At 36.2% G+C, this 15,563-nt stretch overlaps 1 protein-coding gene across 1 annotated transcript in view; it reads left to right on the top strand.

Annotated features, from left to right (window-relative positions):
- The window catches only part of LOC125505135, a 6,784-nt gene extending 3,181 nt beyond the window's left edge, over positions 1-3,603 (top strand). The window contains exons 3-4 of the mRNA XM_048668298.1: positions 1,855-2,089; positions 2,744-3,603. Of these exons, the coding sequence (XP_048524255.1) occupies positions 1,855-2,089; positions 2,744-2,861 (353 nt within the window). The 3' untranslated portion in view covers positions 2,862-3,603. The remainder of the gene's footprint in view (positions 1-1,854; positions 2,090-2,743) is intronic.
- Positions 3,604-15,563: the final 11,960 nt, after the last annotated feature.

Genomic DNA, 15,563 nt, shown 5'->3' with positions numbered 1-15,563 from the left:
TCCTTCGACCCATTGTAGAAAGTTTCGAAATCCCTTTCCAGCTTCGAATTTCGGACAATAATCAAATCATTTTCTATCAAAAAATGAACAAAATCAACGAAAGTTTCTAATAAATTATTTGGAAAACTCGTCACCTCCATTCTTTTGAAGTCTGTATAGTTTGTTAAAAAATGTGGTTTTTTGTTTTGACTGAATTTTTTTTGCTTTACTTTCCATTCAAAAACGCTCTATTTTGTAGAGTTTCACTTAAAAATACCGGCGCGATCTGAGGTCTTTTACGCGAAAATTTACAAGATAAATCTAAATCTTTGTAGGAATTTTACAAAAACTTTTTTCAGCGTGGAAATCGGGACAAAAGCGAAAATAAATTTCTCCCGTTTTTTGCCGAAAATCATTAATATTTTCTCAAAAATCGATCACAAAACTAAAAGTTTTTAAGCACAAAAGCCAACAATGAGGTTGGGGTAAAACCCAATAGTTTTTAATCGAAAACGCAAAAAAAAACATTATTTTCTGATGATTTTCTTCTTTTCTAACAATGGGGTATTTGGAGCCAAAAATGAGAAAACTGATTCGGCTAGAAAAGTCGCCTCATTCATCGGTTTGCAGGGAACTTTAGGAAACCCTTCTCAGCTTCGAATTTGGCACAAATTGGCCAAATAATTTTATTCAGTTTTTTACCGAAGGTAATTAGGACTATCTTGAGCAATCGACCAGAGAGCAAAAGTTCTGAAAACTAGTATTTCACAAATTCGCCGCCCTAATCGCTCTCAAGATTTTTAGTCGCAAGTCGCATCGACAAAACCCTAATAATTATTTCTGGGTTATTTTCCAAACATATTTCCCGGAACTGAAAAACCGAAAGTTTATAATCATTGATTTGGGAAACTCTTGGAAACTGGAGTTTCTTCACTTTGATGTCAATATTTCTAAACAACGCTGTCTAAACAGAAAAACCGCGTTTTTCGTAACGTTTTACTGTAAAATACCGGCAAACAAAATTTTATGCACCAAAATTAAGAGATCGATTTTACAAGAAAACTTGTCGACTTTCTTTGGACTCGTAGTTCGGTTGCTGGAAAAATATAGGTAACTTTTTTTAGTTGTTTGAACAAAGTAGTAAAACGTTACTCAAAAACAAAAAAATGTTGATAACCGTATTTTTAGATGTGAAAATTAGAGTCTCGGGTCTCGTAAAGCTTTAATAAATAACTGATAACTCATTAACCGATAAGTTATAACTCGTTAACTCAATAGCGCAACTCAACACAGCGTTGTCCAGGCCTAGGCTATGTCATCAATACGGACTGCGCCCGAGGAAGCGCATCAGAGTAGTGTAAGCGTTCAAGCAAACCGCCTCTGAAGATGCAAGCCACTCGTGCTTGCGAAACGTCAGGACAAAATTTCATTTTTCAACGGCTTAAAACCCCGCAAAACCTATTAGTTTCAAGGAATTGCCTCGAAAGTGTATCTCTTTTGACAAAATATATCAGAGTTTTCAAGAACAACAATGAACAATCTTAAAAACGGATCAACAATAACATCCATGAATAATTTTACCACGAAAAGAAACAACAGCTTCGATGGCAAAATGGAGTGAAGAATAATTAATGAGAGCCTCTATAGTCTAGAACTAGCATCTTTTACGTGACAAGAAGTGCGAGGTTCAAAATCGTTACAAAGAGCATCTGCTTAAACGGATCTCTGGTCTAGTGAATGAACGAAAAACTGAAAGAATCTAAAAGCTGGATCGAGTACGCAAGAACAAATATAGGAAAATACAATATTATAAGACACAATTATTCAGATAATCTAGGCGAAACAAGCATGTAAAATATATTTTACTTCGTTTAGGTCGACCAGGCACAGATTATCCAGTCTTAGGAATGGTACCTTATACCAACTTTTACTGTGATGAGCAACAATATCCTGGCTTCTATGCGGACCCGGAAACTCGGTGCCAAAGTTGGCACTATTGCGATATTGATGGTAGGCAGACGAGCTTTTTGTGCCCGAATGGTACCCAGTTTAGTCAGCTGGTGTTCGTGTGCGATTGGTGGTTTAATGTGAGATGCGAATTAAGTGAAAAGTAAGTAAAAACTGTGCTGCGAACGTATTTTCCAATGTTATATTATTAGTTAGTTGAGCCTATTAATAATTGAAACTGATTGCCTGATTGAAGAGAACTGAGGAAGTAGAAAATATATAATTGTTTTTCGATTAATCATCAAGAGAAATCCAATTTTAAATTCGACTTAGTTCCAGTGAAAGCTTTAGTTATTATAAATTGCTGGCAACATTTATGTTGAATGTGAACTAAATATGGAAAAAATATCCTTGAATGTACAGCGATTTTGTATTCAATGTAGAAAGCTCACGCGTCATCATGATCATGATCAAGAGTTGTTGTCGAATCATATCCTGAGCTAAAATATCGAAAAAAAATGATTCCGGTTATTAGATCACGCAAATACGTCATACTATTACACTATGTAAATCATGATGTATAAATCAAAATTTATCGATTCTATACAATTGAATTCCCGCAATAAAAATTCAAGTTGTTAAAGTATTCTTCTAGATTGTGCATTGTTTGATTTTTTACCCCATTCACTGCTAAAACGATTCTAACGAGCGTTAATTTTCTTTTAAGCCTTGACTACATTGTAATGCCTGCTATTTACCATTAATAATAACAGTTATTATTGATAATACAAAAATAATCAGAAATGTTTTCCTGTAGGTTGTATGTGATCAACAGCAGACTCTATGGAAGACCAAAATTGGATCCAGCCAAGCCTCATAGAAGCATTACAAAACAGTTGCTAGAAGATATTTTTAATGACGAAGAAAGACGCTAAATATCAAATGTAGATAGAGATTTTGAGAGATGCGAATTGTTTGTATTACTTTTCAAATTTGTTTCGTTGATAATTCCTGTAAATATTCTTATTGCAACCGATTCCGATCCGAGTTCGAATAGTTAGGAACGTTTTTTGTGTTTTTCAGTTTACGTAGATTAAGTTCTTCTCGAATTAATGCATTAAGAATAAGCGTTAATTCATTCAAAGAGATTATATATTATATTTAGTTTTAATTATGTTTATAAGTGGCGAAATAATCTAGTTTTTATAAACACTAGACTTACTTGGACACTAGATATACCTACTCACTTACTTATTTTGTTAAGTAAATTGTCCAGTTGCTTCACTTAATTTTATAAGTTACGCGTATTTTTTTTATAATTATTATACAAATGTTTTCAACTTTGATTTATCAATTTTTCGATTTTGTTCTTTTAGATTAGTTTCCATTTAGTGCGATACATATAATTTCAATGAAATATTGTTTATATCTACCATTTGGAAGTGAGCTTCTGCATGCCATCTTATTATAAGAATAGTTAGCTGTTAGTGAACATCACAATACGCAAATGGAAGATTTTTCCTGCATTTAAGAAACGTAATTAATAAGGCCACAAATCCGGCGTGGGTTGTAAAAGTAACTATTTTCAACATTATTACAAACAGGGGTAGTTTGTAGTTTGTGGATTGTAGAAGTTGCTTTTTAGTGTTGATATATCAAAGATTTGTTATAAGTGTGTTTTATTGTTTTATTGTGTCGTTTTACAGGCATTTACGGTTAGACCTGCTTCTATTACTATTACAAGGGCGAAAGGGTTTGAAAAATCCGTGCAAAAATGAAAACAACTTAATTTTTTAGGATAAATCGTTTTTATTTTTCAGCATAATTTTAATTAATATTTTGTTATTGAGCATTTAATAGCTTTTTCATGCCCAAATGTTGGTGCAAAATATTATGTACCCGTTAATTCGAGATGCCTACAGCACTGGCAATTTCCAACACCTTCTAACTCTTCTGTTCTACACTCTTCTAACGTCTGTTAGCTTAATTGCTATCAATCCGTCACCATATCATGGATTGTATCAATGATTTCTGGAGCAGTAGTGGAAAAAGGTCGTCCAGAACGTTCAGCGTAACTTCAGAAATAGGCAAGTGCAGATTTCCTAATGCACCAACCTCAGGCACCCCTAGGACCGGTTTCGAGTCTATTAGCTCTCATCAGCTGGGTTCAGTCTAAAATTAGCGATTCCGAAACCTGCACTTTACAATCCAAATGTATTCACATCGGCGTAAAACTTCACTTATAAACTGTTCTAATTGAAGGTTCAGAATCACCGTAATGTTTATCGAACAGCTCTTTAGTCTCTTAAAGCGATATGCCTTTCATAAAGAAATGTTTAATCAGCACGCGAATTTCTTTCTAGTCCAGTTTTTAAAAATCTTTCGATTCATCCTTTCAAACGAACGTTAAACAGAAAGAAATAAACCGACCTGGCTGAAACTTGGTGTGCGTTCTTCCAAGAGATGCTACTAACTGAAATTAACTTTGGTTATTTTCCACTGGTGCCCTCTCTCTGACTTTGCACGGACTCTTCAAACCACCCTCATATTTAAAACCATTTAATTCCTGCCCAGCAAACACAAATGGTCCGTGAAACGTTCTATTTTGATCCCCGTTGTCCCGCATGGGATCATCCTTGGTAGGATGTCCCTACGACGTCTCTCGTATTGCACAAACATATCATGCAGATCCCATGCGAGTCGTCCCAGAAACGTTATATTTTTTGCTCCCATGGAAGTAATGAACAGGACGTATATGTAGTAATAGTGAATAGCACGCTCGAAAAAAAGTTATAAGTATGTACGGTAAGTAGATAATTTATATTTTTATCACTTTTATGTATGATCTTCGTTAATATGTATAGAGTATGCTATACTTTCCATGCTTTCGAACGTAAAGCCATGCCTAAAGCGCCTAAAAATTGAGCAAAATCTTTATATCACCGTTAAATAAATGAAAGAACAAGTACATTATTAAATAATTTACAATGTTCTAATGAGGCCCAGCATTCTAATGAGGGCCTTAAGAATCTAATTTTGCCTGACCCTCGATGTGATCCGAATAGACTTAGTCAACAAGTTCTAACCTTGGTGGCGAGGCCTGAAGTAGAAGTTGCTGAAGAACCTTTAGTTGGATTTTTAAATGATAAAATATATCTCTTTTTCATTACAGATGGTTTGCTAAAAAATCCACCATTTATATCAACAAGAAAAGACATTGAAATTGAAGCTCAAAATTGGCTCAGGTGCGCGCCGGAAAGACTGTAAAGGAAAAAACTAACTTTACCGGTTTCAGACAGAAGAGCATAGCAAAAATAAGTTTAGTTTGATACCATACATAAACGTTTTTTGTTTTTTTTTTTAAATATAGGTAGATTTATGTTATTGGTTCAGTATCTTGTTTCTTTCAAATTGCTTCCACCCAAAATTTTCCAAATTATAAAGCTGCCTTCAAAGTTTTTTCGTAGTTTATACTTACTATACTACAGATATACTCTAAACAACCCGTCCCAGTAATGTTCTAAATGACTTTTACAGGATCATCCCATACATGTCCGAACAGTCCCAAAAATATGTCTCATGGACGTCCTGCGTAAATATGGGGACGTACCGGGACGTCCGAGGGACTTAGGCCTATATCCTGTAGTGACTTCCGTGGGACGTCTTAGAGACCGAGGTGTGTTTGCTGAGTGCAAATATATAATTCAAGGTGTATTAATATTAATATTAAGAAACAACATTATATTTTATTTGGTCGATTTTGGACATCCGCGATCATTTAGTTTCTGACAAAGTTCACACATTTTAAATGTTGACTTGATTGTTTAGGCTACATATTTAATTTGTTGCTTGATTTCAACATTTCAAATGTTAAGACTTGACAAAGAAAATTAAATTTGTTTAATATCAGTATTTATGACGTTTTAAATTTTTTTTCCAGAATACTTTTATTTTTGGTCAATCCTGACCGAACACAAATCCGTAAAATAGCCGCAGGTGCACTTAATGACAACGGAGAATGAAAACCAATTAATTTTGAGAGAACGAGATCTAAAGAACAGATGGATCGGATATATACAGGCTGAATGAAAATTGGCGTCATTCCTTTTAAGGATATATAGGGGCCCACTTAGAGAGTAACATTTAACAGGCGGTTTTGGATGACAGTTGTGACCTATTTATTTATATCACTCATTTGCCTCCGAAAGATGGCAGCACTCGGGGGCTGTTTTGTCGCAGCACTGACCGCAAGGTGACACCGTTATTCTAACCTCAACGGATGTTATTGTCTCTTTTATTTTATTTGCTTCATGTTTATCCATGGTTACCGGAGTTTTTAATAAGTACGAAGTAACAGGTATTTACGTAATGTTAATTAGGCAGATTGCCTTGAAAAACATTGTTGCCATCCTTCTGATCTATTTTTTTGCAAATATCTGAGTTTTCAATAACATTTAATTTATTTTACTATTTTTTCTGTACTCCCAAGACACCCCCAGAGCAATGACGCCAATTCTGAATCACCCTGTAAATACTATTTTCCAGTTTCGTCAAAATTGATGAAGTCTTCACATTTCAATGAGTGTTTAACACGAACTAAATGATGTGAATGAATGACTCAAATTTTCACAGCAGTCTACTAACAGACGACAGTTGACAGGGGTGGTGTTGAACTTAAAGTTACTGCACGGGAAATTCAAAACATCACTGACTAATCAAACGACTCTTGTAAGAAGAATAATATAGAAACACACTAGGAATAATAACATAATGAGCCGATCTTGAATATTCCAGATCATAAGCGCTCATTTCAGGAATCCAGTTTGCATTTAATTACCGCAGTTTTCCACACATAATTGTATTATTTTATGGGCATTTCAATATGTTTCGGTTATTTGTGAGGTTGGTGCAAGTGTACGCCTCTGGAGTCCCTGAAACGCATCTCATCAACAACTCGTAAAATAAACTGCAATCCACAACAAAAAGAGCGTAGCGAATTACGAAAATTGAGAAAGTTGGAAAATACACGGAAAGTGCATCTCCAAGTGCGATTTTCCGAATGATCGCGCCCACAATTTTCCTATGCCGGTTGCGTTTCCATTAATTTGGTTTGGGATGATACTTATGCGCCTAATTTCCCTCGAGTAGCCGAGTTTGATACAACCGGAATTCCGAGTTTTGCATTAGAGATTAGTTTATTATTGTTAGGTTGCCATTCTGATGAAATTTCCACCGAAGAAGATTTTACGTCACCTGTGGATTGCACTCGGCTTTATCGGCATATTGAGAAGCTTACCGGGAATGTAATCATTGAAAGTGGATTTGTTATGCGGTTCCATGTCGCTTATATCAATTATTGGGTGAGTCAGTGAAGCCACATCCTTCCTTAGATCGTAAACAACAAAGAAGTCCGAAAAGAAAAGTCCCTTTCCTTTCTTTTTACTTAAAAAAAATGTTTTTAATATTTTGCTTCTTAAATCAGAATTGTGGTCCACTTTGAATAAAAACTCATTTTCAAACAAATTCCTATTTTTATTTTTGATGCAGCGTTTATGCGGATATTTTATAGAATGAGCATCTTTAGATCTTCAGCTGAAATTAAGATTAATGGCGACTGATATTGAACCAACTTGGGAACTTTCCAACAACGTTGCAATTACGTCAGCTCTTGATCATGACTGAGAATAAACTCCGTTATCGTCCCTTTCGATTTATACGAGCTTTTCCAGTTAGCCTGAATTGCGACAAAAATAGAAAATTTATGACTAATGTTTAAAATCCCCATATAAAAACTGACAATAAATCAACAAATTGCAACAGCAGTAAGTGTACATTTTATTATTTTATTATTGTCAGACGTTGTTGTGTCTAAAACTATGGAATTACATTTAAATATAAAGAAACTGCACTTATCTTGAGCCAGTCTGGATGATTAGATATCCGAATGCAATACTTTACAAACTACAACAGAATAATATGAACGTTTCGTTCCAGACCCCATACCTGCATACGCTCTAAGGGAAATCACCTTTTTCAATACACAAACTAATCCATATTGCCTTTACTTTTATCAAATTAGACTTATCTAGGCTTTAACTACAGATTTAACGATATGAAGAATTTGCCAATTCGGTTCAAAGCAAATTTTCCTGATGTTTTCAACACAATCGTTTCTAGAGTTAAAGCTGCACAGTTTCAACACCAACATTTCTAAATGTTCTTGTGATCTTGTTTTAGTTTCAAGTACTAGGGATGGTCGGTATTTGTAACGTGTAACCTGAAACCGTAGTTACAGCTAGCCGATTTAACCGTTTTTTTTAGAACCGTCTCATAAAACAGAAACAGTTATGCGCACCAGCTACAGCCGTTTGCCGACTAAAAGGTTTTTTTTGGAACAGTAGCATAAACTTGAAAAACTGGTTCGCGTCCGTCACAGAACCAATGCGGCATCGTCGAGCGCTCTCAACTTTTATCATCACTATTTCTACTATCATCATCATTCTGCATTTTTAATAAAAAATTTAAAAAGTAACACGTTCCTTTTGTAACCGCATTTTGAAACCTATTACCAAGGTAAAACTGAAACGTTGTAATCCGTTACAGAAAAATAACCGTTTAGCACACCTCAATCAAGTCACAGAGCCGGTGGTTTGGAGTCTATCTCACCACCTGGGTTTAGCTTGAAAATAACTATCATTATCTTTCTATTTCGCAATAAGGTTTCGTAACATTGGACGTTACGAAAAAAATGGCCACAATAAAGTGTTATTGTCAAACTAAATCCGGTTGATGTGAGCTGATGGGCTCGGACCCGGTTCTGTGGGTCCTTGATATTAACAAACCTGAAGAGTTCCGTGGACGTGCAACCAAAGCACCTCAAGTTGCGCACCTTTTATTTTATCTGGAATAATTAGCTTAAGGATGTTATATCTATACCCTCTCAGAACATGTCCTAAATATTCTAGTTTCCGCCTTTTTATGGTTACTAATTTATTTCGCTTTATTCATTGGGCGTAGTACTTCCTCATTCGAAATCTTGTCAAGGTATTATATATTCTCATCATCCTCCTATAACACCACATTTCAAATGCTTCTATGTTTTTGTTTTCCGATTTAAGTGTCCAAACCTTAATTCCATACAATAGAATGGAGAATCTATAGCATTTTAGCATTCTGGATCTCAGTTCTAATATCTCGGCTGCAGAGTATTTTATTAATTTGTATGAAAGCGCTGCTACTTTATCTTATCCATGTGCAAAGACATTTGCAGGAACATACCCATGCCAGGTTGTCATTATTAATATTTATAGATGGTATATTGTGGTTTGTGTTTTGGTTTTTTGAAGTTGCCATGATTCTGGTTTTCTTTAGGTTCATATCTTGGCCATATGTCTTGCAGAAAATACTTCTTAACTCAACCAGATGTTGTAGGTATTTCAGACTGTCGGCGACAATAACGGTACCATCCGCGTATCGTAAGTTGTTAATTATTTCCCCGTTTATGACAATACCACCGGTTTCTCCCGACAGCGCTCCTTCAAAGATGAACTATACACATTGAATAAGAGAGGCGACAATACAGATCCCTGTCTAACACCTCGACATATATTAATTTCCTCACTCAGATCTTCTCCGACTTTGACTAGTCCTTTTTGTTGCCCATAGAGATTGGATATTATTCTTACTTCTTTGCTATTGATCTTTTTGTCTTTAGTATATCTAAGAGTTTTGAGTGTTGGTCCCACAAAATGCCTTTTGAAAGTCGATAAACCAGATGTATACATATCATGATTCATATCTAGGCATCTCTGTCTCAATTTGTTCAGTCCGGAGACCGCTTCTCTTGTTCCCACGCCCTTCCTAAAACCCTTTTGAATGTCACTTATGTCTTGTTCAAATTCCTTATAAATTCGGTTTTGTATGATGTTTAAAAATATTTTTAAGATGTGACTCATTCGGGAATGATTCTGTGGTCCGAACATTATCAGGCTTTATTTTTCTGTGGCAGTGTCACGAATGTTGAGGATATCCAATCGCTAGGAACTCTGCCGCCTCATACAAGTTGTTAATCAATTTTAATAGTATATATATTCTTCTAGAGTCTTCTGCGATAAGCTTTAGTTTGTCAGCAGGCACTTCGTCAGGTTCTGCTGCCTTTCTGACTTTACCCTCAGATCAACCTCTCGACATTCATCAAGTAGCCATTTCTCCTTGGCCTGCCTCCCTTTACTTCTGATGTCATTGTTTATGGTCTTACAGGTTTGCACATCTTTGTTCTTATTTTGACCTCACATCATCATCAGGTTTAGTATCTCCTGTGTCATCCATTCCTTCTTCTTTCCTCTTATGGATTTCAATTCTGCATTTCCCCCATCCTTCAGTTCTTGTTTTATGTTTTGCCATTGTTGGTCTATGGTAATATTAGGGAATTTTTAGGCCCCTCAATTGCAACACGTTTTACGTTATCCGTTATTCTGAGCAAGCGCGTTAGTAAAGAAATAACCGTTTACGATATTAGAGGATAACGTGTTCCTTTATTTTCGTACGAGTAGAGGTAACGTTAATAAGCATCACGTTAAAAAGCAGTGTTGACATATTTGACTTACTTCTAATATTATTAATAGAATAAGCGGCTATAATAGAATAAGAAATCTTCGTAAATTTAAGTAAGACTTTTTCATTAATTAGTTTACCCCATTATTGCGTAATTACGGATTTTATGTGAAAATTGTTTGGGAAAATTTGAGCTTTGGCAACACTACTAACATCGCAAGCACAGGTTCTAACTTCTAACCCATAACCTAACTATCAGATTTTGAATTTTTTTTAAATATGTTCCGAATATGTTCTTCTATAAAACCTAAAATTGATAAGGCGATCTCTGAGCTCAATATTTTCTAAATTAAAAATCGATCTTCGATTTGCAACAACAGGTGGGTGAAAGATGTCGTGTAAAATTAAGCCTCATATTAAATCGTGGTCCACATCTCCCTGGTCGTTTCGGTTTCGAAGACAGCTTCAATGTTTTCTTCCATCTTAGCCACTTTTTGTTCAAAACAATACAAATTTAAACTAGCTTTAAAACTTTTCCAAACAAAACGGGATACGAAAACAATAAAGTGAGGTTTATTTTATTAGGAATGCAACAAACGCGGTATCAAAAACAAAAAAACGCACTTAACGTTATTTGCCTGAACACCGTATTTTTTTAATACTGCGCATGATCACAATAACGTTTAGCGTAATTTTAAAAACTCTCTATTATAATTCTCGCTGTGTCTCAGTTCGTCTAATTTGTCGTTTATGTTCTGCTCAACATTCTTATACACTACAATGCCGTTCAGTCTTCTACGTTCGTTGGTTGTTTTCTGTATAAGCCTTTTCAGTTTTACGTGGATTGCAGCTACCACTGGATTATAATCGGATCTTATGTCAGCGCCTGGATATGTTTAATAAGTAATAGTAATAATTGTTAATTACTTGATAGTATTTCTAAATCTTCTACTGATCATGGTGTAGTCGATCTGTATCTCATTATAGCTGATTTTCCATCTGATGGTGCTTTAATTTCCCCGGTACCACCCAAATCTAGATATGATATCCTCTAACGAGGCGTCTCCCTATCCACCATCTGGAGAGGCGCCCACACAGCTCGAGATCTGTACATACTTATATCTTAATATAGCTAGCAATAAGCTAGTTAGCTCACATAAAACAGTGATTACGCAAATAAAGTAATTATTCTTAAGAAGTTAGATCGGCAGCTCAAAGAAAAGGGGAGTAAAGCGAAGTTTTCATTGGTTCATATAATAACATACTTGCGTCGGTAACTAGTTTATATTTCAACTTAAGTCGAGATATCTATGCTAGTTTAGGAAGTTTCATTATAACAACTTTAACACCGTTCGTGCGTTCGTCATTAGCCATACCAATTATTTGTTTGTAGATATCGCGAAAGCACTCGTTGCTTGTTATAAACTTTACAACAATTTAATCACTTAAGTTTCGCGCGACGAGGTAAACATGAACTTCCGAAGGAAATGTTTCGTTTCAGCTTTTCGTCAATACGCGCGATTTTATAACTACATAATAAATAACTTCAAACAATGGAGGCTGCATTAATATTAGTCCTCCGCGTTGGATGCGTCTTTGTCATGGGAATATAATGATAGAAACTTCTAATGAGTCTAGGCTGAGAAATCTGGTAACTTTGGCAAATTTGTTTTAAGCGATATATGGGAAGTTTATTAATATAAAGCCAGTTGGTGCGAGCACACGTTTGTCCTTCTGTAAAAATGCTTTAAATTATGAGCTTTCAAAAAAATAAGCTTAATGATTATCTAATAAACGGATTACAAGAATTGTAGAAAACTTCTTCTAATTAACGTAAAATTTGTTACAAAAAGATCAATAATAGCCAATCAATAGTCTCAATCTGGAATTGTACCGATAGGACGATATTCCTATCAATCAATATGCATACAGGATGGTCAGTTTCAAATAATTTTCAAATTTCCTATAGAAAGCATCGGCTAAATCAAAAAAGTTAAGTCAAATTCTTTATGTTTTTAACATATTAAAAATACATATTAATTATTTAGAAATTAATAATTAGCTTCTCATGCGCGACGGAATTTTTTATTTGTGACTGTGTATTTGTAAATGTCTACCATTTAATCATAGAAAGGTTACCGCTTCAACAACGTTTAAAAATAATCCAAATTGATGATCAAAAATCGCGTTCTATTACTCAAACTTGTCAATTAATTTCAACTCAATTTCCGGTCGTTACAACCGTCCAGATAAAACAACAATCGAACGTTTAGTGATAAAGTGCGAAACCAAACTTACACTTCAAGATGTTACAGTGCCAGTCAGACAATGATCTGTAAGAGATGAAGCAAATATTGCTGCTGCAGGTGAAAGTATCGAGAAGATCAAAACTTATCGAATTCTTGTCGCTCACAAGAAGTAGACATGTCCAAGACGTCTTTGTGGCGAAGTACGAAAAGTCCTTGGATCAGATCTACACAAAATCATTTTCATTCAAGAGCTCAAAGCATCTCATCATTTAAAGAGACCTGTGACGTATCAGGTCATATCAACAAAGTGTCTCGTGTTTATTTTATGGTATGGATCACAAAATAAGTGGTGTTTTGTGCTAGGATGCAAGAATACCTCAATAAGTGCTCCAAAAAAGTAGGAACAAAAAGCTAGTGATGAGGCAGACAGAATATATCTTCGATCGTACTCTGTGTTCTGGACAAATTCTACCTTGTACAGTGCACAAAGAACCCTCGCGTTTCAATTCCACATATCCGATATCACCATATTGTTCTCGTGATGCCCAAAATACAAATTTAAGACTTCATTTTACTTTTAAAGCAGCCATGTGTATAGGTAAGGTTAAGTTAAATAAGTGAAATTCTATGACACACGCTATGTCGTACCTCTTTTCTATCATCTGTTTTTATAACAGTCGATAATGGAATTTTTGCTTCTGTGTATAACCTCTTTAGGAGACTTTTTTTCGCGAAATACAGACATCTATGAGTACTTGTCGATGGTAATTTTTTCTGTGCATCTCAAAATTTCTATTGATCTGTTGACATTTCATCGGCAATTCGTTTATTTCTCGTGCTTACTGTTCCATCCATATCCTTTTTTAATTTTTGACGGGTTTTTAAGAACATTTTTATTCGAATGAATCGAAAAGTACCATTTTTCGATCAAAAGCGATGGTCAAAAAGAAGCACTTTTCTTTACTGTTCATTTGTTTAACTTTTACGCACGGACTTTTACACACTTGTTCGCAAAAGTAAAAGTGACAATTTGAACGTGTCACTTTACTTTTGTCATAAAATATTGTTCGATATGACGAACTTCTGACGGATTGAGACCATTGACTTCGTCTCGGGGGTCGAAAAACGACACTTTTCGCATTTATATCAAAAACTACTATTTTGATTCTTACAGTTTTTCCTCATAATTCCTCCTTTTTTGTCCGCATTTAAACCAAGTGCTACTATTATGGTCGTACTTTCTCCCAGATTGAAATCTATGAAAATAATTCTTAAAATGACACCAATTTAATTTCTTGTCAGCAAATGTGTCTCCTTTCCTTACATTTCACCGAGTGTTTTCCTTTAGATTGTCGTCATTTCCAAATCATCTGTTGGAACATATTTATTTCAGCTAAATTTACCAACTTCTTACTGCTACTTATTCTACGGATCCTTAGTGCTAACATCGTTAGAGTGTCTAACACTCTGTGTATCTTAATATATATCATCATATGACTTAATCTAAATTAACCTAACTACCTAATCTAAACCTAAACCTAACAGCCTCTCTTGCTTCCTATAACTAACTTAAAGTTAGCCCATGGACCTCGATGTGGTGCAGGAACTGGTCATCACATGGGGTCCACGTCTTCTTCTTAGACTATGTCCGCAGGGAGAGGTCTGCGGTCACAGTTGAACTTCGTGGTGCAAGAAACCCTGACGGTGGGATTCTTGCTGTGCCGGATCCTATCCAGGAACCCTGACGTTAGGTTCCGGATGTGGTTCAGCAGGTCCTCTGTATCCAGGTCTCTTCGCAGGGTGGTATTTCTGACGAAGTATGGGGCCTTTATCACTATCCTCAGTATTCTATTCTGGAATACTGCCAGTTTCTGCTTTTGCGGGGTGCTGGCTATGGACCACGCAGGAGTTCCATAGGTCAGCACCGGGCGTATCAATTGCTTGTAAACTCTGGCCTTAGTTCGTAGGCAGAGTTTACCTGACAGCAGAGGATAGCAGGCATGAAGGAGGAGTCTTGCCTTGGCGATGGTGTTTGCCATTTGGTCGTGCCATACTAGACGCTTGTTGTATATAAGTCCAAGATAGGTTATCTTGGACCTCCATGGTAGATTCTGTATTGCAAGCTCTAGTAGGCCTCTGGGTGGATTCTTCCTGCCTCTTGTAAATATGATGGCTTGTGTTTTTGCAGGATTGAACTCCATTTTCCAGTCCTTGCTCCATTTCATGACCTTGTTGAGCTGGCTCTCCAGTTTGGCTTAGAGGGCAGGACCCTTCTCGACGGTAGTGAAGGCCACATCGTCAGCGTAGATGTAGCCTTCTGTGTTCCTGTTGATTGGAAGCTCCGCTATGTAGATATTGAACAGGGTAGGGGCCTGAACCGCCCTCTGCGGTACTCCTGACATCATTGGCCTGCTTGCAGAGAGCTGCTCGTCTGCTCTGACTTGGAAACTACGTCCAGACAGGTAACTGCTGATGAGCTTGGTTTGGTACCCTGGAAAGCCTGCTTTAATCATCTTGGCAATCAGGGCCTGGTGCCAAAGCGTGTCAAATGCCTTAGACATGTCCAGGAAAGCTCTTAGACTTTTTCGGCGATTTAACACTTGTTCGATTCTCGTTGTTAGCAGTGTGGTTGTGCCATGGCCCGGCCTGAATCCATGTTGCTCATCCATCAGCACTTTCTTGTCCTCTATTGTATCCTGAATTTGGTACAGGATACAACTCTCCATAACTTTGCCCATCATTGGTAGTAAACTGATGGGCCTGTAGGACGTGAGCAGTTTCCTTTTTGAGCCTTTCTTCGGAACCAATACCACAATTGCCTTTTTCCAGATGTTC

Source organism: Dendroctonus ponderosae, unplaced genomic scaffold, assembly GCF_020466585.1.
Source record: "Dendroctonus ponderosae isolate FM_Combo_2020 unplaced genomic scaffold, Dpon_F_20191213v2 Dpon_F_20191213_7, whole genome shotgun sequence".
In the NCBI taxonomy this organism is placed as follows: Eukaryota; Metazoa; Arthropoda; class Insecta; order Coleoptera; family Curculionidae; genus Dendroctonus; species Dendroctonus ponderosae.
Note: the sequence above shows the minus strand (reverse complement) of the source record. Positions and strands in the feature narration are given on the sequence as shown.